Source organism: Mauremys mutica, chromosome 12 (genome assembly GCF_020497125.1).
Source record: "Mauremys mutica isolate MM-2020 ecotype Southern chromosome 12, ASM2049712v1, whole genome shotgun sequence".
Taxonomy (NCBI): Eukaryota; Metazoa; Chordata; order Testudines; family Geoemydidae; genus Mauremys; species Mauremys mutica.
The window spans coordinates 992557-1015444 of record NC_059083.1 but is presented as its reverse complement, the minus strand read 5'-3'; the positions used below and the strand labels follow the sequence as shown (position 1 = coordinate 1015444).

Below are 22888 nucleotides of genomic sequence, written 5' to 3'. Positions count from 1 at the left end.
TCATTCCTTCCCCAGGGTCAGAGTTAATTCGGTGTGTTTGACTGGCACTGCCTCCCAATCAGGGGTGTGCAGGGTGGCAGGGAGGGGGGCTGGGGAAGGGGGAGGAGCTCTCTTGCCAGCTGCACACAGGACACTGATGCTGTATGGGATAGGAGCAGGCGGGATACATTGATTCAGGCTAGGGAGGATGCCAGTCACTGCAGGAGGCCTTCGCTCTCTCCTCAGCTACTCAAATTTGAGTTTCATTGGGAAGGTCCAATCCAGCGTCCAGCAAGCTGCCATTGGGAGGAACCTAAACCTGTTGACTCCAGGGCAGCTGTCCCTGCATGTCCTGGACAAGGAGCCCTCAGTGCAGGCTCTGCCGGGCCTTAGGCATCTCAGGTGGTTCTCTCTGAGTGCAGCAGCCACTGAAATTCCCTCCTGCCCCACCAGGTCTCCCTCTGCACCATGTGGCAGGGGTGGGATGGTGGTGAGGGGGGTGGGAGTGTTAAGATTTTGCTCCAACAGGGGAATGTGAGGGTAAGTACAGAGAGATATTTAATTGGAGTGGGGTCCAGTGCCCACACTCTTCCCACCCCTCCGTGCCTGTGCTGGTCCAGGGTGAGTCTGTGCAGTGCATCTGAACTGACACTGGACCCAGAGGTAACTCATGGGGGGGGATGGAATGAAGTGATTGTTATGGTCTGGTGTCTGCTTAGCCATGCAGGGCTGGGAGGACCATCACTGCCCAGCCTGGGTTCCCAGGTTCCCAAGGGCTGCAGCATTAGGATCCAGGGCTGTAAAGCGGAGAGACTGAGCTTCCACGTGGCCACTGCTCCCTCGCTCATCAGAAATACCAGGTGTGAGTCAGACCAATCTGATTAGAAAGTTTCTGATGTCAGAATCACCCAATTCTCCTGGGCTGGTTGCCAGTTTGAGGCTCAGAAGAATGCAGCCAAGAACTCAGAGATCATTAGCACTGCTGGGTTGGCTCAGAACACAGGCTATTATTGGTCATCTGCATTGCATAATACAGGCACTCCGTTCCTAACATCCGTGGGTCGCAGGTGTGAGGATGTTTGTGTGAAAGCAGGGCTTAGTGTTTGTGTGTGTTCCTGTAGTTCCTAGAAACCCCGGTTAGCACCCTGTTGTGCTGGGTGCTGCACAGACACACAGCGAGAGACAATGTAAAAAGACAAAACAGGAAGGATTATTACCCTTTACGGATGAGCAGTTGAGGCCCAGAGAGATGTGGTGACTCCAACAGGAACCATCCCTCTATTGATGATCAAGACTTAAGAGACCCATCAGACTCTAACACTGTTGTTAAGGATTTGAGTAAGTTGTAACTTGTGCATAGGTCAGTACAGAATTTCTATATGCTTGGGTAATCATAACTTCAACTGCAACTTTAATAAAACGTATAAAATAGACCAGACTTACTTTGTACTGGTGAATATATATGTAGTCAGTCCCTTGGTCTTTGTGTTCCTAGAGACTCTAACTCTAAAACAAGTAGCAGAGGTGACTTTCACTCAGTTATTAAGCTTGAAACTGTAGCTGCCAGAGTCAAACCCAGGGTGGTGTAATACCACATTATAAAATTCACTTTCAATAAAATAAAAGGCTACATGGGACTTTAACAATGATTCCGGCCTAGCGCTGACATAAGCCTGGTTTTCCTCCCAAAGCAAGGCCCAATCAGAGGAAGGACAGTTTAGTGGTTAGGGTGGTAACCTGTGACTCGAGAGGCCTAGATTCAATTCTCCATCCCTCCAATGCAGATCTCAGCCCTCTCTTACGGGGTGTTCTGAGGAGAAACACCTGAAAAGATTGTGAGGTGCTGAGGGATGACAGTATAGGGGACCAGCTAAAAACCATCGCTAGATCCACAGGAGGAGATGGGGGTTGACCGTTATCATGATGTGTGGAGGAGCCTGCATTGGCTAAACCTACTGCTGGTGCAAACTCCCACCACTTTCTGCTGTTTCCTTATTCCCACATAGCTCTTTTCGGGCCTTCTGCCACGTGAATGATCATAGAGCAGTTAAACAGAGCTCCAAAGGGAGCCTATTTTTAGCACAGTCCATTGAACAACTTCTGAGCTTGCTTCCTGAGGGCAGAGCTCCCAGCATCTTGGTACAGGAGGTGGCTAACAGAGGTTGCCAGGTGTGTGCAAATTTATAGACAGAGGAAGAACAGATCCCTGCCTTTGTGATGTGGGTAAATGGCTGAACAGAGCAGCCTGCCCCAGATGAGAGGAAAGTTTAAATACTCCATACGGGGAGGTGGGAGGGGGTTAAGATTCAGCCCTAACCAATGTTAGTTCGGGGTAGAGTTGCCAACTCTGACTGAAGCTATTCCAGGAGGTTTTTTCCCCAGCATGACATAATGTCATTTTCTTAAAATACCCTGTTAAAATCTCCCGGATTGCTTTCAGTAGTCACCGAGAGATCAGGGCTGATTCTGGAAGACTCCAGGCCAATACTGAAGGGTTGGCAACTCTGGGGGCGGGGGTATCCAGGTCAGGGATGGGGTCCCAGCTTCCAGCCATGCGCCTTGGCATGACCACCCGCCCTCCCTCCTGGGGGCTCAGCGTAACCCTGAAACAAGCACCGCACTCAGCAATCACACAACGCTTTTATCCACCAGTTAAGGGAGGTCAAGGCCGAATTCAGAACCGTGACCACTATGTTCAGACTATCCCGGCCTGGATGGTACACCGATGATACCCAGGCCTGAAGCAGGCGGATCCAAAGTCTGGCATGCCTGGTTACGTAAGTGCACAACGCCATTTGTCCCAAAAGTCCAAGTCACGTTCTTATCGTGGAAGTTGGTAAGCCTTGGAGGCTGCAGATGATGTTTGCAATAGTCTGAAAATAAGTGTCTGGCAGAAGGGTGTGGGCGAGTCTGGAGTCTAAGACTGCCCCGATAAACTCTATTCTCTGGGTTGGCTCCAGAGTAGACTTTTCTCTGTTGAGTAAGATGTCCAGCTTGTGGAATGTGCACAGGGTGAGTTGGACATGGGATTGAATTTCTTCCCTGGTGTGGCTGCGAACTAGCCAGTCATCTAGATACGGGAACACCTGTATCCTTTGTCAATGAAGGTAGGCTGCCACTATGGCCATACATTTGGTAAACATGCTCGGAGCTGTGGACAGCTCGAAGAAAAGGACGGAAAATTGGTAATGTACATAGTTTACTACATATCGAAGGAAGCGCCTGGGCGGAGGGTAGATTGCTATGTGAAAATATGCATTCTTCATATCAAGGACGGCGTACCAGTCTCCAGGATCCAGGGAAGAGATAATGGTCCCCAATGATACCATGCGGAACTTCAACTTTACCATGAATTTGTTGAGTCCGTGCAGATCTAAAATGGGTCGAAGTCCCCCTTTTGTCTTGGGGATCAGGAAATAGCGGGAGTAAAACCCCCTGCTCCTTAAGTCTGATGGAACCTCCTCTATCGCTCCCATGGAGAGGAGCGTAAAAACCTCCTGTATAAGGAGTTGCTTGTGAGAGGGGTCTCTGAAGAGGGACAGGGAGGGAGGATGGGAGGAGGGGGACAAAGAAAATTGGAGAGCATATCCCCTTTCCACCATGCGAAGAATCCATCAGTCCGAGGTTATAAGGGACCACGCATGGTGGAAATGGGAGATCGCGAAATAAAGGGAATGGATCCTGGGTGGTGGCTAGTACGCCGTCCTCGGGCGCACCTTCAAAAATTTTGTCTGGGCCCTGAGGATGGTCTAGGAGGGCCTTGGTTCTGACTAGGCTGGTGGCCGGTGGATCTCCTTCTACCACCTTGTCCACATCTTCTGGAAAAGTCTTGTCTTGGATGAGGGGGAGGGTAGAACCTTTGGGGCTGTGGTCTAAAGGGCCTGCGCTGGGGTCCTGGGACATGCATCCCTAGGGAGCACTTGATGGTTCTGGAATCCTTAAGGCTCTGTAACCGAGAGTCCATTTTATCCGAGAACAGGCCCTGACCATCAAATGGCAGATCTTGAAGGGTCTGCTGCAGTTCTGGCGGTAAGCCAGACACTTGCAGCCAGGAAATGCGTTACATAGCTATGCCCGATGCTAGTGTCCTAGTGGCAGAGTCCGCTACGTCTAGAGAGGCCTGTAAGAAGGTCTAGCCACCTTTTTACATTCTTCCACTAAGGCCCCAAACTCATCCCTCAAGTCTTGGGGGATCAACTCCTTAAATTTACCCATGGAGTTCCATGAGTTGTAGTCATAGCGGCTCAAGAGCACCTGCGCGGCTCTGAGCTGCAGACCCCCCGCTGAGTAAATTTTGTGTCCAAACAAATCGAAGCACTTGGCGTCCTTAGATTTGGGCGCTGCAGCCTGTTGGCCATGGCATTCGCTTGCGTTCACTGAGAACACCACTAGTGAACACGGCTGAGGGTGGGTGTAGAGATAATCATAGTCTTTGGTGGGGACAAAGTATTTCCTCTCTACCCCTCTGGCAGTAGGTGGGATAGAAGCAGGGGTCTGCCATATCGTGTTGGCGTTAGCCTGAATAGTGTGGATAATGGGTAATGCTACCCGGGATGGGGCATCAGCTGAGAGGATGCTCACCACCAGGTCCTCCAACTCCACTATCTCCTCTGCCTGAAGATCCATGTTACGTGCCACCCTACATAAAAGGTCTTAAGGTCAGATGTCCAGGATCCATTGTACCGGGGGTATGGAGGCACCTGCGCCAACTCCTACGCAGGCCCCTGACCCCAGTACAATGGATCCTGGACATCAGCACCCCTCACAACTGGACCCGCCACAGGATCCATTACCCCCTGAAGCATCCTCCTCATCTTCTGAACGTGCTGAGCAGGAGGCCACCGGAGGAGCCCCTTGGGCTTGGTGATAAGCCCATGGGGTCCAAAAAGGCCAGTGTGCAAGATCCTGTCTAGGGTCTTCGGCCCCATCCTGCCAATGGCCAAGATCGTCCACTGCCTGACCTGGAGCAGGATAGGCTGAACGGGAGGCACCGTCAGACCAGGGGCGGCTCTAGCCATTTTGCCACCCCAAGCATGGTGGCACGCCGCGGGGTGCGCTCTGCTGGTCGCCGGTCCCACGGCTCCGGTGGACCTCCCGCAGGCGTGCCTGCGGATGCTCCACCGGAGCCACGGGACCAGCGGACCCTCCGCAGGCACGCCTGCGGGAGGTCCACCGGAGCCACCTGCTGCCCTCCCGGCGACCGGCAAAGCACACCCCGCGGCATGCCGCCTCAAGCACGTGCTTGGTGTGCTGGGGCCTGGAGCCGCCCCTGCATCAGACTGCGAAGAGCGAGAGGCGGATCGTGAGGGCCAGGGCAGTGCGGAGTGTGCCTGCGTTGACTCCGCTGGGAACGGTGCCATGCGGTGCTCGCCCACAGGTGTGTGGTCGCTGCGTAGTGCCGGGGAGCGGTATAGGGATCGAGAACAGTGCCGATAGTCATGCTGGTACTGAGATACAGACCTGGATCGCGATGAAGACCATCTGTGGGAGCAGTGCTGGGAGCGGCTTCTCGAGCGGGATCGACGCTCATACCGGTGCAGGGAAGTCCGAGTGGTACCGAGGCACTCAGTGCCAGAACTTGGCATGCCGAAGGAGGCTCCGGGCTGAGGGCTGCCTCCATGAGGAGCTGTTTGAGCCTAAAGTCCCGCTTCTTTTTGGTTTGAGGTCGGAAAGCCTTGCAGATCTTACACTTTTCAGTCTGGTGAGACTCCCCGAGACACTTTAAACAAGAGTCGTGGGGATCCCCCGTTGGCATAGGCTTAGAGCAGGTTGAGCACAGTTTAAACTCCAGAGCCTTGGGCATGAGCCCAGGCAGCACGCCGGGGGGAAGAGGGGGAGAAACCCCCTTTCTGCCCGCTAACTTCACTGATAAACTACTCTAGAACAACTACTAAACTACACTAAATCTATAACTATATAACTGGTAAACTATTTACAACAATATCTAACAGGAAAAGCTAGGGAGAGTGGAAGACAGCTATGCCATGCTCCACCGTTCCAATGACCATCATGGACGGTAAGAAGGAACTGAGGGGGCACTGGGTCAGCTGGGGTATATGTCCAGTGCCATAAGTCGCCACTCCAGGGGGGCCCACAGCCGACCCACCGGGTGTTGCTAGGGTAAAATTTCTCCGACGATCGTGCACACGGCGTGCACACCTAATTGGAATCGATATGAGCAAGCACTAGAAGAAGAAGTGATTGTTATGGTCTGGTGTCTGCTTAGCCAGGCAGGGCTGGGAGGACCATCACTGCCCAGCCTGGGTTCCCAGGTTCCCAAGGGCTGCAGCATTAGGGTCCATGGCTGTAAAGCAGAGAGACTGAGCTTCCACATGGCCACTGCTCCTTTGCTCATCAGAAATACCAGGTGTGAGACAGACCGATTTGATTAGAGTTTCTGATGTCAGAATCACCCAATTCTCCTGAGGCTTAGAAGAATGCAGCCAAGAACTCAGAGATCATTGGCACAGCTAGGTTGGCTCAGAGCACAGGCTATTATTGGTCACATGCATTGTATAATACAGGCACTCCCTTCCTAACATCCGTGGGTCGCAGATGTGGGGATGTTTGTGTGGAAACAGGGCTTAGTGTTTGTGTGTGTTCCTGTAGTTCCTAGAAACCCCGGTTAGCACCCCGTTGTGCCGGGCGCTGCACAGATACACAGCGAGAGACAGTCCCTGCCCCAGCTGAGATCAGGGCCCCGTTGTGCTGGGCGCTGCACAGACACACAGGGAGAGACAGTCCCTGCCCCCGCTGAGATCAGAGCCCCGTTGTGCCGGGCGCTGCACAGATACACAGCGAGAGACAGTCCCTGCCCCAGCTGAGATCAGGGCCAGGCGCTGCACAGACACACAGCGAGAGACAGTCCCTGTCCCAAAGAGATGACAATGTAAAAAGACAAGACAAGCATGAAGGATTATTAACCTGTTCAGATGGGCAGTTGAGGCCCAGGGAGATGCACTGACTTGTCCATGGTCGCCCAGGGAATCTGTGGCAGACATGGGGATTGAATCTAGGTTTCCCAGTCTTGTGCCTTAACCACAAAACCATCCTTCCCCAGCAGGACTGACTCATGCGTGTAAGTGTGTGTGGACTGACACAGCAAGTATGTTGCTAGCCCCTCTGCCTGCATTGACACCTAGGGACAGTATTCCAAAGCACTGCAAACAGGTGCGACCACCCCCGCCATGGCTGCCACACCAGTGATCAACCAGGCATGGCCAGAGCTAGAGACTTACTGCAGCTTGAGCTAGAGTCAGGCTGAGTAACTAGGGGCTGTAACACACTCAGCTCCTCTGGGGAGGGGCTGAGCAGTGGGTTACACAGGGTGTCTGGAGAGAAGAAAATGCAGGGTGTGTTTACCCAGCTTCTCCCCCCCTCTCTTCTCCCCATTGACTTCAGGGTGTCTCTCCCGCTGAGTGCAGACCCCCTCTCTACTCTGCATCCATCTGGGGTTTAGCCGTGGCGTTCAGTAAACACTCAGCCAGCACTGGCTTTACTCAGTGACCATGTCCTTCTACGGATCAGCTCTGCAGAACTGGTTCCACTGGGTTCATGTCAGACATTGCTTCCCCACAGCAATGTCTGCAGGGTGACCTTGCCCAGTCACTCGGCGCTCTCATCCCCCGCATGTCCACCATGCTGGTGACTTTTGCAGGGGGTCACTATCATAGCTGACAGTGAGGGCTTTAAGGTGTACGGGGGAGAGTGATCGGGGTGGGTCTTGTATGTCACTCTCTGGTCATGAAAGAGTGATGGGGACACCCCTCTGTGCCCTGGAGCTGACATTATCATTGCAGCCAGATAAAGGAAATGTACTTGACAGAGTTGAGTTACTGTACAACAATACCCAAGCCCGCTGAAGTCTGGCTTGGCTGGCAGGCTGCCCAGCTACTTCTGAGCAATATAAGTGCCCAGCATTCCTGACGGCAGTACATCTTGGCTCAGTCTCATACTCCAGCATGTGCATCCACACTGCTGTTTAATACCTCTCCTGCTCCTGCCTTGCCAGCAGCTCATCTCACTATCTGGAGCTCTGCTGGGCTGGTTCTGTCGAGTGCGCTCTGCTTGCCAACAGCCCAGGGTATCTCCCCAAAGGTAAGATGCTAATTGTATTGCCATATAGAAATGGGGGGAGACTTCTTGTTGTTGTTGCTGAAGTGCTAACATTGTGCTTGGTGTGGAACGTGTCTGTTTCATCAGAGCATTCTTCCTCCATACCCTTTGCCTGGGTCCATTGGGGGCAGGGCTATGAGATGCAATGTGATATGGTGGCTGAAGCCCTAGAGTGGGTCTGGGAATAATATATGGCTGAGGGGGCGACTGAGGGTTTTGAAGTGCTGGAGGGGGCTGTGGGTTGAGGCAGGGGGTTAGGGTGTGTGAGGGGGCTCTTGGGTGGGGCCAGGGATGAGGGTTTTGGGGTGCAGGAGGGGGCTCTAGGCTGCGGGGGGAGACCAAGGAATTCAGAGTGTGGGAGGGGGCTGTGGGTTGAGGTAGAGGGCTGGGGTCAGGGGCGGCTCTACGAATTCCACTGCCCCAAGCAGGGCGGCGCGCAGACGTGCCGCTGGTCCCGCGCCTACGGTGGCGCTTCCGCAGTCATGCCTGCGGGAGGTCCGGTCGTCCCGCGCCTCCATTGGACCTCCCACAGGCATGACTGCGGAAGGTCCGCCGGACCCGCCTGCCGCCCTCCAGTTAAAATGCCGCCCCACGCGCGCGCTTGGCACGCTGGGGTCTGGAGCCAGCCCTGGCTGGGCTGTGGGAGAGGGTGAGGGCTCTGGGCTGGGGGTGCTGGCTCTGGGGTGGGGCTGGAGATGAGAGGTTTGGGGTGGAGGAGGGAGCTCCACGTTTGGGAGGGCTCAGGGCTGGGGCAGGGGGTTCAGGTGCAGGACCCGCTGGCTGCTTCCCCGGAACAATGGACCATGGACCTAGGACAGGCAGGGAGCCTGCCTCAGCCATGCTGAGCCACTGACTGGCAGCCACCCCAGATAAGCCTGCACCCCATTCTCCAAGCCCAAGCCCAAGCCCCAGCCTTCTTCCCCATCCGTAAAGTGCTTTGAGATCTATAGACAAAAAAACTAGATTTGCTATTATCCTTTGTTCTGATTCTCCAGCCTCAGTCACCATCATCCTCTTTAATGTTCTATATTTCCATCCTTCAATCTGTCTCCGTGCAACTACTTCTCCCTACAAGATCTGGGCAGCCTTTTAAGTCCCCTTTGAATCCTACTTTTCTTTCTGCTGTGTTGATTTTCATCAAGACACTTTGCTAAATAGTTAAAATGTAACCAAGTGATTCCTAACATTTCGAAGACTCCGCATGCTGCGTTGTTGTAGCCACGTTGGTCCCAGGATATTACAGAGACAAGGTGGGTGAGGTGATATTAGGGTGACCAGATGTCTTGATTTTGTTGGGTCAGTCCCAATATTTGGGGCTTTGTCTTATATAGGTGCCTATTTACCCCCCCCTCCCATTTTTCATACTTGTTATCTGGTCACCCTATGTAATATCGTTTACTGGACCAACTTCTGTTGGGGAGAGAGACAAACTTTCAAGCTTACTCAGAGCTCTTCTTCAGTTTTCCAGACCTGAAAAGGAGCTCTGTGTAGCTGGAAAGCGTGTCTCTCTCACCAACAGAATTTGGTCCAATGAAAGATATCACCTCACCCATGGGCCTAGTCTGTCTAAAGATGGAGCATTTCATTTACCCCAATGTGTCCGACCAAGCGGCCATCAGAGATACGTCAAGGAAACTGACTTGCAGCTCACTTTCACTGTACAAATCTCATACATTATGTGACTTAGGAAATACTATAATTAAGATAAGACGACACTGAGGAAATCGCTAAATAGAAACCCTGTTTCCAATCTGGAAACTTATTAGGCTTGCCAGGGGTTGCTGTGAGGGGAAATCTCCCATTTACGAAGTAACAGATTTATCAAGATAAAGAAGCCCAGAACACTGCTTCTGGCAGGATGCCTGATTCTCTGCAGGATGCTTGCTCAGGGCTGTGAGCGCTGATGTACTCAGCTGGGCCCTGGCGGCCCTGTTAAGGCTGGGAGGAGTGAGACTGGCTGCTGCATGCAGGGAGAGGGAGATTTTGTTGGTAGTTGAAGCTTTATTTCTAAATCAGGTGTGAGGTGCAGTGTTCGAAATGGGGGAAGGGGGAATCATCCAAATCCAGCTGCATGGATTATAAGGTTTTTTGCTGTGGGAAGGCATTCTCTCCCTGCACCTTCTCCCTACCGACTCACCACTGGTGCTACACACGTTCCAGGTGGCAGTCAGTATTTCACATCCTAGAGGCCAAGCCCCTTGTAAGTACCTTATAGACTAGATCCCCTCCCCAGCCCAACACACAGATCTAGCATGTGGGTCTCAGTGTGGTGCATGCCTTCTTATGGCCAGGAGATGAGAGGAGTTGGTTTAGGAAGCAGGCAAGGTGCGCCCCTCGTTCTGTCTGCCTCTTTTCCTGTCCTGCAATAGTTGTATCAGGCCAGGAAGTTTGAGAATGAATGTGGCAACTCGTATGGGGTCCTTTGTAGGGCTTGATCCAAAAAGCTTCCCTTTCCTTATAGTATTACATTGACAAGTGTGGGCAGGTGTTCAGTTAACATATTCCTGCCCCTTCATGCAGACTGCATATAATCTCGGTCTCATCTCTAGTGATGGTCAGTCCTGCCACATACCCTGGCCACAATCTCACGACAGGCGTTTTTATTCTCTGAGATGCTTTGATCTCAATCAGAGGAGTGTTCATCTTTTCCTCGGTTAATATCTTCCTATTTTCCTATATCCTCACCCGTTGTTATTCCCACCCGAGTTTCCAATTGTCCAGTTCTGGCCAGGTCATCAGTGATCTCACCCATGTGTTGGAATCGATTGAACTGTCAGCCTATTTCCTTGTTTTCACATCCTCCGAACCTGCTTATCAATTGCATTATTGACAGCGTTCTCAGTCCATCTCCTTGCAATTACTTCTGCTTTAGGGTGAGATCCAGGGGCGGCTCTAGGCACCAGCAAAACAAGCTGGTGCCTAGGGCGGCAAAATGTAGGGGGCGTTTCCTGCCGCCGGGGGGGGCGGGGGGGGCGGCAGGCTGGGCCGGCGGACCTGCCGCAGTCATGCCTGCGGGAGGTCCACCGGAGCCCCGGGAGGACCGGACCTGCCGCAGGCATGACTGCGGAGGGGGCGCTCGTCCCGCGGCTCGGCTGGACCTCCCGCAGGCATGACTGCGGACGGTTCGCTGGTCCCGCGGCTCGGCTGGACCTCCCGCAGGCATGCCTGCGGCAGCTCAACCGGAGCCGCCGGACCAGCGAACCGCCCGCAGCTGCGGGAGGTCCAGCCGAGCCGCGCGACCAGCGGACCCTCCGCAGTCATGCCCGCGGGAGGTCCGCTGCTCCCGCGGCTCCGGGGCGCCTCCCGCGCATGACTGCTTGGGGCGGCCAAAAACGTAGAGCTGCCCCTGGCGAGATCCACTCCTGCACAGAGAGCCAGCATGATGCCTGTGCAGCATTTAAGTCTTGCACAGGGGTAAATGTCCCCCCGAGTGAATATCCTTTCACACCCCCTACAAAGCTGCCCTCTGTAGCAGGAATCCTGGGGCTTCCCTTTCTTTCTTTCTTTCTCTCTCCAGAAGTTCTTACAGCCACATACATTTTTCATTCAATAATTAAAATGCAACTAGATGGTTCCTAACTGAATGAGATGCAAAGAGTCAGCAGCTCAGTTTCTTTCAGGAGCAGGGTGGGGGGGGCAATGTTTGCAGGGTGAATTTTCTCCAATGAGTTTGCTGTCTGTGACAGGCTCCCCTATACCATGTCCCTGATGGTGGAGGTGTCAGCAGGGCTGCACCCCCGATAGTAGGAACATAAGGGAAAGGTTTAGCGTACATGCGGCCAGGAGATTGGGGGTGATTTTGTCACTGAAGGTGAGGCAGGAATATACTTTGAGGTCAGGTCATTTGGAAGTCACATAGCACTACTGCCTCATAACATTTCAAGCCACCCAGCGCATGACTGGAAGTTCAAAGTGTTGCAGATCTCTGGACGGTGAGTCATTCGCAATCTGTAATAACCAGACATCCTGCCAATCCACATAAAGCCTTGATGTGGGATTTATGTGTTGCATTGCCCTTGCCCAGCTTAAATTTCATCCTGATTGAATATCCCAGTAGCAGGATTCTGACACTTTTCTTTCCCTCTTAGCCAAGAACCTTTTATACAGAAACTTTTGATTCAAGAATTAGAATGCAGTGAAATGATTCCGAAGTGGAGTGGCTTGCAGAGCTCCAGCACCTCAGTTTCTTGATATCTTTTTCTTATTTAGAGGAAGGATCACCTAGTGGTTAGGGCACTAGCTAGGCCTTGGGACACTCAGCTTCAATCCCCTGCTCCACCGCAGACTTCTTGAGTGACTTTGGGCAAGGCACTTAGCCTCTCCGTGGCTTGGTTTCCCGATCTGTACATTAGGGGTAACAGCAGTTGCCTATCTCAAAGGCATGTTGGGAGGGTGAATACATGTGAAGCACTTGGGATCTATTGATGAAAAGCACTAGATAAGAAATGAGTGTTATGTTATTAGAGATGTATTAATTATTATTATTATTATTATTTCTATGGCTGTAGCACCCAAAGGCCCAAATGAGGGTGCAGGCTGCCCATTGTGCTGTGCACTGTCAAACAGATTATAGGGTTGAATTGATCCTGCCCCACTGAAGTCCATGGGAGTTTTATAAGGGCTCATCTATACAGGGAAATTGACAGCAGTAGCTATTCTAGAGAGCAAGTGGACACTCTCTTCTGGAACAAACGCCACCTTATTCTGGAATAATTAGTGCAAAATCCCAAGTAGAGTAATTCTTCCGGAATTTTTTCCCACAATACCATCTGAACAGGGAGCTGGTCTGAAATAGCGTATTCTGAAATGGTTATTCCGGTCAATTTCCCCATGTAGCCAAGCGCTGAGTGTTTAAAAGCGTAGCTGAGTCAGCGAGAAGCTGTTGGCAGTGACTGAGTTGGGACGAATGATTTACAGCTGTGATGTAACACACACCACAATTATCTGTGGTTCGCCGCACATGAGCTTGGAAGTTTACAGACACAGGCGTCTGTTGCCCGGGCTGCTCCAGCAGTAGGAGGCTCAGCCGGATTTGACTGAGTGACACAATTATGCAGCCATCCATGGTGTGTTTAGTGAGCTCTGAAATACACTGCTGCCTCCTAGGGTTTTTTCCCAGGAGCCAGATCACTATTAATTTATAGTTCAGTAGCACGTGATCAGGGATCAGGGCCCCCAGATTCAGGTCTGACTACCACACCAAAGAAGGGGCGGGGTTTATTTCCTATTATGTGGTGGTTACAACAGAGTCATCATGAAACCGCCACAAGAAGGGGACAAAAAGTCTCCAGTGTATTTGTGGGTTACGCTCTGATTTTAGTGACTGTCTGGCTCTTACTTTGCACTCTTCATTTAATTAATGGAAAACTTCTTTATGCTCCAGTTTTCTTTCACTCTAGTGTGCTCTGACATGGATGAAATGGGGGACAACTTCAGGACGCCCAGGCACAATGAAGAGCAGGTGGGAGACAACGGTTCCAACCAGGTGCTGACAGAGCAGCCTCGAGGTATATTTATCTTCTGTTTGCTCTTGTTCTTAAGCAGTTTCCTAGGGAGCCATCTCAGCATAGTTTGGTGAGACTGTCACCCACTGGGAGACCGGGTTCTCGTTCTCCCTTAGTAGCACTACAGAATAACAACTCACAATCTCTGTAAGCTAATTGTTTTTTCCATTAGTTCAATTAAGAGCATTCCAGGCTTTCTAGTGTAGTAGGATCCCCAGTTTGAACCCTGTTGGTGGAGTGTTACATTCTTTACCCCATCACGGGAGGATAACAGCCTATTGTTGCTGCTGTGTTTTGGGTTTAATTCTTTAATTCAAGTCATCAAAACAGCAGCTTTTAGAGTCCTGGGTTCAAACCCTGCTGTGGGGAGTGGGTGTCACATTCCCCACCCCAGAAGCTGGTCTACTAGAGGACAATAGCCTACTACTGCTGCTATCCACTGGATTTACTTCATTAGCTCAAGTGGTAGCAGCCAGTGTTCTCAGTGTTGAAGGTTACACGGCTCAAATCTTGCTACAGACACAGGTCAGGGCGAGTTATTTCAGTGCCTGCTGTATCAACTTCATTTTAAAAGCTGCACAAAGGTGAGGGTGGAGCAAAAACTGCGCTTATTGGGCCAGATCCTGGATCCCCCTTCTAGCTGCTAAATGGTGCAAAGCTCATAAAGTGGGCAGCTGGGAATTTAGCCTATGTATCTGCTCCTAGTCCTCTGCCCAACAGGGGAGGGGAGGCTGCCAGAGGCAGGAGGGGGTAGGGCTGGAGCACAGTATACTCCAGAGACCCTAGGGCAGTGGAGTGGCCATAGGGACTGCTATTGCCAGCGTAACTTAAAGCTCCTTGAGGGTCAAAGTGGCTGGATCCCCAGCTGGTGTGAATTTGGCGTAGCTCCACTGGAGTCAAAATGTCACACTCTCACTTTCTAATAAAAACTGCCTCTTTCCTTCACGCGTTTCCCTTCTCTGGTTGTTGTTGAAAGGCAAAGAGACAATGAAATGTGCATGACTCATGTAGCATTAAAAAAGACAAGCCCTCAAAAACTTGCAAATAGGAAATTCTCACAATTACAGTTCTATTTCAGTAGCCACAGGGTCAGCCAGGATGAAAACCAGAAATCTGGTACATCTGTCATCTACCCACTGAGCCAAACTATCCGTTAAGCTTGTCAGTCCTATATATGTGCCAATTTTCCTCTGTCTCTTCAGCCTTGCATCTCTTTTCAGCATGGTCTATCTAATTTTCTAGTTTCTTTTCCGTAGTTCCATTGCCATAGTGTTCAAATATCTCATAGATGCTTTCTCACGGAGTGATCTATCTAGGCAGCTTATGTACTTACGTGGCCTCCTGTTAATGTAGTACCAGGGCTCCTTACAATCGTCAGTGTATTGATCCTCACAACCCCGCTGTGAGGTTAGGGAAGTTACACGTGGGGAACTGAGGCCAAGGGAGACAAGGGACCAGATCCACGTAGGGACTTAGGTGCTGCAAAGCGAAGCGTCGTATCGCCCAACTTTGAGGTGCCTAGAAAAATCACCCGGATCCACCAAGCCTGGGTTAGGAGCCTCAGCTTCCTGTGCACTGCCTGCGGGGAGAGGGACACCTCAGAATGGGATCCACAAAAGGCAGCTCGCTAGACAGGGAGACACCTAAGCTAGCCCATGGGAGATGCTGAGCAGGGGGGGGTGTCCTCAGCCCCGCCCCCATCGGAATTCAGCATCTAGGCCAGGTTGTCAGGAGATGCCTCTCTCTGCTAGCAATCTGCAGCTGGGGGCCCCATCCTGCCGTCAGGTGGCTGAGGTGCCCTCGTTTTTGGTACTCACCTGGGATGTGGGAGACTCCCCTTCAAATCCTCCTCCGGCTGATTTGAACAGGGATCTGCTGCCTATCAGGTGAGTGGCCTAACCATGGGGGTAAGGAGTCAGTCTCACATGGTCTCTGGCCCATTTAACGGTTCAATTATTTAAAGATGAACAATGTCACCAAGCAAGACTTGTGTCAGAATATCCCATCGCTCAATGGTTCAGGAACCCACCGGAGAGGTAGCAGAGCCCTGTTCAAATCGCTTTGTGGGGGAACGTGTACCAGGGGTCCCTTCTGAGCTAGGTGAGTAGCTTAACCAGTAGGCTAAAGAGAGGTCTTCCTCCGCTAGGTGGCCTCCGAGCACACGTACTGGATCAGGCAAGTTAGGTGGAGGGGCGCTGGTCGTCCCTCTGGTTTTGAATCACTCTGGAGCTTAGGCAGGAGTTGGGTGTCTGGGTGCCTAGACTGACAGTGCACATTCCCATAGGCAGAAACATAGACACTTACCCTAGGTGCTGAATTAGTTTAGGCATCTGCAGGGTTAGATCCAGCAGAGCAGGGGTTTTGTGCATCGCAGCGGTACCTAAACCTTGGATTTAGGTGCCTAATCCCAGATTTAGGCAGCTATGTCACTTTGTGGGTCCAGACTGAAGTGACTGGGCTAAACTGGACCCTGCGTCTGATCCAGGGTGGCTATTTCTATGTTCCAAGGTGCTGATACCCTCCTTGGCCTCAATAGGAGTGCCAGACTGCTAGAAATCAGCTTCTTGTTTAGATGCCAGACTGTGGATACGGGAGTCTGGCTTAAGCATCCAGGTTTGAAAACATTGGCCTGAAATCAGCAAACGACATAAGCTGTCCTTTCCAAATTCTGCCGCTCCGATCATCTCCTAGCCTGCCATTCTGACCCCATCATCCCCTCTAGCCGCTGCCTCCGTTCTGTAGCCCAGCGCTTAATTGCTGTGATAATCCGAAGTTTGATCCCTCATCGTCTCTTCCCGAATGGCACAGGGAATATGAACAGCTGCTTTAATGTTTTCAGCTCAGCCTCCGGCCAGGGCCAGGAACCGGTCTCGATACGCCATCAGATTCATGGCAGTTATCAGCATCATCACTGCCCTAGTTGTAGCTTTGGCAGGTGAGTTCTCCGCCCCTGGCAATTTGTTCCGGTTCCCCTGCAGCTCTGTCTCACTCACGATCTCCGGACTGATTACAGGCGCTGGCTCAGCTTCTCTCTGATTATTTCTGGGGCTCCCAACACTTTGGAGTGGCATGGCTCTCCCTACATCAAACTCCCCATCACTCCCACAGCAGAATGCATGTAGCTGGCACTAATCGGGGGAGCTTCCTTGATGCTGGGAGGCAGTGTGGTCTAGTAGATAGGGCACTGGACTGGGACCCAGGAGACTTGGGTTTTATTCTTGGCTCTGCCAAGCTAGTGACCTTGAGCAAGTTGCTTCATGCCTCGGTGCCTCAGTTTTCCCATTTGTAAAATGGGGATCCCTGATCTCCCTTTGCCAAAGTGCTTTGAGCTGTGAATGAAAAGTGTTTAGAAGAGTGAGATATTATTATTATTCGATGGATCTCGGCTGCTTGACACCAGCTGAAGGGTTGGCCCTTTGTCTATAGAACATGCTCCATTAAACAATGCAAAAATCTATTACAATGCAATCTCCAGGCTGAAAAGTTAAAGAAACAGGCCACAAAGGCATGAGCAGGGCTTAAATTCAGCCCGAGCGGTCCAGAGTGCAGCTCTGATAAATATTTCCAAAGGTTCGAGCCCCAGTGCCCTCTGTGGGGCAGAAACCCCGAGTCCCGGGGCTCCAAGAAATACAGCATGAGAATTTAAACCTGGGGATGAGACAACTTAGCTATGACTCTCATGACATCAGTCTCCTCAGTGGGACAGACTACATCTCCGGCTGGTAGACGAATCTATGCTTAACCTCACAGGCATTAGCATGCAGGGGTGATGTGATTAATGGTTGGGCTATGACCAGGGCCTCTGAATCTGCTGTGTCAGCCTCCGGGGTGGAGAATGGTGTGGTTGTGATCTGACAGATTCTGCTGTGAGCTACAATCCAGAATAACTCCGTGGGGTTCTGCAGAGTGACTCTGGATTTACACCAGAATAACAGATCAGAACCTGTCCTGGGCATCATTGACTTCAGTGGGATCACTCTACATTTACATCAGAGTCACTGAGATCAGAATCCACACCTGGCTCCCATGGGTGGCAGGTTTGTAGAAATTTTGGTGGTGCCCAGAACCCGCCCCTCCCCCAACTCCATCCCCCCACCTGCCTAAGGCTCTGGGAAGGGGGTTGGGTGAGGGGAGGAGGTCGGGTGCAGGTCCTGGGTTGGGGATTAGGGTACAGGAGGGGTACAGGGTACAAGCTCTGGGATGGACTTTGGGTGCTGGGTGCGGGCTCCGGGCTGGGGCAGGGGGTGGGTGTGCAGGAGGGACTGAGGGGGTGCAGCCTCTGGGATAGAGTTTGGGGTGAGAGGGGGTGCAAAGGGAGGGGGTGCAGGCTTTGGGAGGGAGTTTGAGGGCAGGAGGGGGTGTGTGGGAAGGGGGAGGGGGTGAATGCTCGGGGAGGGAGTTTGGGGATAGGAGAGGGTGCAGGGGTGAGGGCTGTGGGGCTGAAGATGAGGGGTTTGGGGTGTGGGAGGGGGATCAGGGCTGGGGCAGAGGATTAGGGTGCAGGGGGATGAGGGTTGGGGCTGAGGGGTTCATGATGCAGGAGGGAGCTCAGAGCTGGGGCAGAGGATTAGGGTGCAGGGGGATGAGGGGTGGGGCTGAGGGGTTTGGGGCATTGGAGAGGCTCAGGGCTAGGGCGGAAGGGCAGCCTGCCCTGCCATTAGCGGATGGGGGCGCTAGGACCCTAGGGCAGCAGATAGCAGTTGCTGCCGGGAGAGGGGCTCCGCATAGGAATGTGCTACTCTGGCAGCACAAACAGGCAAGGGAGAGGCACGCGCCACTTTCTTCCAGGCAGGGATGTGGCAGGGGAAGGGGGAGACCCGCGGGGGCCGGGGCCTGCTCTAGGCAGGGCCGGTGGAGAGACCCAGCTCCAAATATTGGTGGAGCAGAGCCCCTAGCCCTAAATATTCCTGGAGCCCAGGCACCACAAGAGTATATAACCTGCCGCCTATGCTGGCTCCAATGACTCCGGTTTTACCTCCAAGTCACCGAGCTCAGAATCCAGTCCTGACTCCATCCGTTAGACTAGCAGTTCTCGTAGCTTCTTTCTTGTATCTTGAGTGACACATAGTGGTTGATTCTGTGAACTACAGGTGCCGCTACCCTGCTGCTGGGGCACCTGATTTCCTATATAAATATGGGTAATTGAGTCTGCTTTTGGATCAGTTTTATCTGCAGTATCGATCACTTTCATTTCAAATGCCAACTTTCCTGCCTGTAACTCAGAGCAACAAGTGCAGTTTACAAGATGGGCTTGGACTCAGAAGAACTGAGGTCTATTCTCAGCTCTGTCAGTCTGCTGGGTGACCTTAGGCCAGTCACTTCCCCGCCCTGTGACTCAGTTTTCCCATCTGTAAAATGGGAATAATGACACAGCATTTCTTTATAAGGAGCCTTGAGCTCTACAGATGAAGTACTGGATAAGGGCTAGGATTATTCCTAGAAACATATGTCTGGGGGGGGGGGGGGGAGGAGCAATTAAAACAGACAGTGGGGAGGGGAGAATGCCTAACCACTCTGCTACTTGCTAACTTTCAGTGGTAACCTCCAAACGTCATTCCTCGCCGCTGGACCTCCCTGCTGCCGCGTGCCCAGATGACTGGGTTGGCTACCGAGGGAAATGCTACCTCTTCTCAAAAGCAGATGGGACCTGGAACGAAGGCCAGAGCAACTGCTCTTCACTCAACGCTTCCCTGGCTGTCATTGACACCCAGAAAGACCTGGTAAGGCAGAGATACGGGTTCTCTGTGAGATGCAGTTAGGCGGATGTGACAGCACAGACAATAGTGGAATGAGGCCTGTCCTGCTCTGGGGTTCCGGTGCTGGGAGCTCAGACAATGAAAGTTGAGGGTTAGATGGTTTCCTGGATCACATAACAGTCCTCCCTTTGTCTATGTAGACTGTGAGCTCCTCAGGCAGCTACTGTCTCTCGCTGTGTGTCTGTGCAGTGCCTGGCACAATGGGGCCCTGATCTCAGCTGGGGCCGGGACTGTCTCTCCCTGTGTGTCTGTGCAGCGCCCGGCACAACTGGGCTCTGATCTCAGCTGGGGCAGGGACTGTCACTGTGTGTCTGTGCAACACCCAGTGGGCCCTGAATATTAGTTGGGGCTACTGCCATACACAAATAATAGATTCACATAGTTTATGTTCAAGGTTATTATGAATCGGCTCCTTAAGTGCACCTGACACGTTGATCTGACCACAGTCCAGGTTCGGGTCAGTTCTGATCTCTCCCAGCAAGGAAGTCTACAGCTGAGGTCATGGCACTGGCCCCAGTCTGTGTCTGTCCAGCTGTCCTGGAGAGTGGAGCAGCCTCCACGGTCCCATCCCTTTAAGGACTTTGTAAGGGCAGCAAGTTGTATCTGCCCCCAACGCACCACCCCCTGGAGCCTGCAGCTCAACACTGACTCTGCTCTTCCTGCTCCCGGCATCAACTGCTGCTGCAGGGTCCTAGTGCCCCCCATTCACTAATGGCAGGGCAGGCTGCCCTTACCCTGCCCTTCTGCCTTGGACCCTTCTCTTTTCCAGTGGGACCCTCCACCAGCACAGGGGGTCCCCGCACCCACAGTCACTGCTCCTGTCCCACACTGGGCAAGGGGCAGCCCCAACCCCATCCCCCACCCCCAGTGAAGCTACAGTGAGGGGCAGCAGCAGGGGAGGAGGTGCACATGGCGAGGGGGCTTCCTGGGCCTGAGAGGGGCCCTAGGAGCACGTGCAGTGACAGTGGGGGGGGGGGTGAGTGTGCTGCCAGGGGAGAGAGGGGCCCCTCCCCCAGAGGTCACTGCTGCCAGCAGGGAGAGGGCTGGGGGGAGTCCTCCTCTCTGGCCCCAGCCCCGGAGCAGCCTGCCTGCATCCCAAACTCATCCCCAGCCTTGCTCCACCCCAGAGCCCTCACCCTCCCTACACCTGTACCCTCTGCCCTAGCCCTGAGCCCCTCCCACACCCCAAACCCCTCATCCCCCTGCATCCTAACCCTCTGCCCTTTGTTGTTTTTAAAGGATTTCCTGCAGCAACATAAACGCTCCCCTGAATGCTGGATCGGCCTCTGCAGGAGGGACCTGGCCCAGCCCTGGAGATGGGTGGATGGTACAGAATTCAACAACAGCCTGTGAGTGCTTCATGCTAACAGCCTGGTCATAGTTGGGCCAGAAGTTAGGGCTCTCATCTGATAGTCAGAGCTGATGATCTTTCAGGTATTACAGGTGCTCCAACAACCCTTTACTCCAGGGGTGTCCCCCTCATTTTGTGCAGAGGGTCACATCCCTTCTCTGAGTACAGCCAGTGGGGTGTACATGTAGGAATCCCATTCTCTGGACACCTGTAAGATAACTGCAGCACCTTTTGTGGGAAGATATTGCGCTGGCTGAGATTGAGCTGCAGATCTCTGGATGTAAAACATGCATCTCTACTGCTTAAGCTAAAGAACCAAGTCTGTTAACAGGCAGGAGCAGACTTACAAACCTTTCACTAGCGAGGGATTAAAAAGCGGCACTGGGCTAGTCACATTTCCCCCCGCACTTTGTGCCGGGATTTCACACCAGTGCAAAACAGTTGTGAAATGCTTCCATGCTGATTCAGCCACTTTCCAGTGGTGAAAATGACCATGCAAGGGGCAGGGCCACATACAATTGGCCTGAAGCACATTAGAAAGAGAGATGGATGAAACTTTTTGGCTCAAGCCATTTGGGAAGGCAGCAATGTTTGGTGATTTCCTGTCAGGTTCACTAGATTGCTCATTTAAAAAAAAATCTAAACATTTTGCTTTCAAACACATTTTCATTGCAAAATTTTCTTTAATTTTATTTTTTTTTAATTCAAATATTCAAAAACTAGCTGACAGCCAAATAAAACATTTCAATTTTTGTCAAAACATTTCTTTGACCCAAAATGAGGTGTTTTTTTTATTTTATGAAATTGCCAAAGTACCAGAAAATCTGTTAATTTACCCTCTTTATGAGTCAGAATGGTTCTTGCTATGATAAATATCCCTAGTATAGAAAAGGCATCTGTGACAGTCTCCCATGGGAAAATCTGTTCAGCGTGCATCAGGTGCTCTACGAATGCTTAAGGCCGAGATCTTTGAACAGAGGTTCCCTGAGTCCCAGCCTAGTGCCTTACCCAGAAGGCCATTCTCTCTAGCACAGCTGCTTAGATTTCCCCATGGACACTCCCACCGCTACAGCTCAGGCTGCGCTGTGGGAGTGTCCATAAAAATGTGGTGACACATGGTCTGTGAACACCATTTAACCAGGTCAGTTATACCCACCTCTGATGAGAGAACCCTAACTTGGTTAGTTTTTACCGATTAATTGTATTGTGGGAGCCTCATTCATGGAGCAGGAGCCCATTGCGCAAGGCGCTGTACAAACCTAGAACAAAGAGATGGGCCCTGCCCTTGTAGACTGGACCTGCGAGTGCAGCAATTACACAGAGAGGCCAGTGGTTGGAGGCTTCCTGTGTGATTCAGCTGATGAGTGACTCTCCTTCCATTGTAGGTTCAAAGTGGAAGGAGACGGACTATATGTATATCTCAACGACCGCCCCAGCATCTCATTGGGCCAGAATGCCATGAAATGGATCTGTAGCCAGCCGGATGAACTGGCAAAGAGGAAACAAAATGGGGCCCTGCAAGCTTTACTGGAGTGAAGCAAATCCCCTCTCTTCAGCTGCCACTGCTGCTTCCTATATAACAGATATTGAATAGCTGCTTTAAATGCCATACTCTGGAGCTAGGAGAGCAACTCCAGAAGCAGGGCTCTACCCAGGGGCGGCTCTAAGAATTTGGCCACCCCAAGCAGGGCGGGACGTCGCAGGGGGCGTGCTGCTGGGAGCCGGTCCCGCACCTCCGCGAGACCTCCAGCAGACATGCGTGCAGAGGGACGGCTGGTCCCGCGCCTACGGTGGAGCTTCCGCAGGCATGCCTGCGGGAGGTCCACCCGAGCCGCGGGACCGGCGCACCCTCCGCAGTCATGCCTGCGGGAGATCCGCTGTCCCGCGGCTCCGGTAGACCTCCCGCAGGCATGACTGCGGAAGGTCCGCCGGAGCCGCCTGCCGCCCTTCCAGCAAAATGCTGCCCCACGCGCGCGCTTGGCGCGCTGGGGTCTGGAGCCGGCCCTGGCTCTACCCCAGGAGTGAGTGGGCGAGCTTCTGTGGCCTGCAATGAGCAGGAGGTCAGGCTGGATGGTCATAATGGGCCCTTCTGGCCTAAAAGTCTATGAGTTTAATTAAACCATTGCTCAGAGCCCACTGACAAGTTCAGGGCCCACTGGGAGCTGCACGTACACCATGAAGAG

General features: G+C 52.5%; 1 protein-coding gene across 7 annotated transcripts in view; it reads left to right on the top strand.

The window, feature by feature from the left end:
* The window catches only part of LOC123345106 (C-type lectin domain family 2 member B-like), a 67216-nt gene extending 44654 nt beyond the window's left edge, over positions 1-22562 (top strand). For 3 of the 7 annotated variants that reach the window (XM_044981758.1, XM_044981757.1, XM_044981755.1), the window contains 5 exons: positions 13478-13601; positions 16438-16533; positions 19134-19318; positions 20594-20703; positions 22091-22560. In XM_044981758.1, coding sequence (XP_044837693.1) covers positions 13478-13601; positions 16438-16533; positions 19134-19318; positions 20594-20703; positions 22091-22241 — 666 coding nt within the window. In that variant the 3' untranslated portion in view covers positions 22242-22560. Of the gene's footprint in view, positions 1-7947; positions 8077-13130; positions 13161-13477; positions 13602-16437; positions 16534-19133; positions 19319-20593; positions 20704-22090 lie in introns of those variants that run through there. The other 4 variants (XM_044981760.1, XM_044981759.1, XM_044981756.1 and 1 more) reach the window with 4 other exon arrangements.
* Positions 22563-22888: the final 326 nt, after the last annotated feature.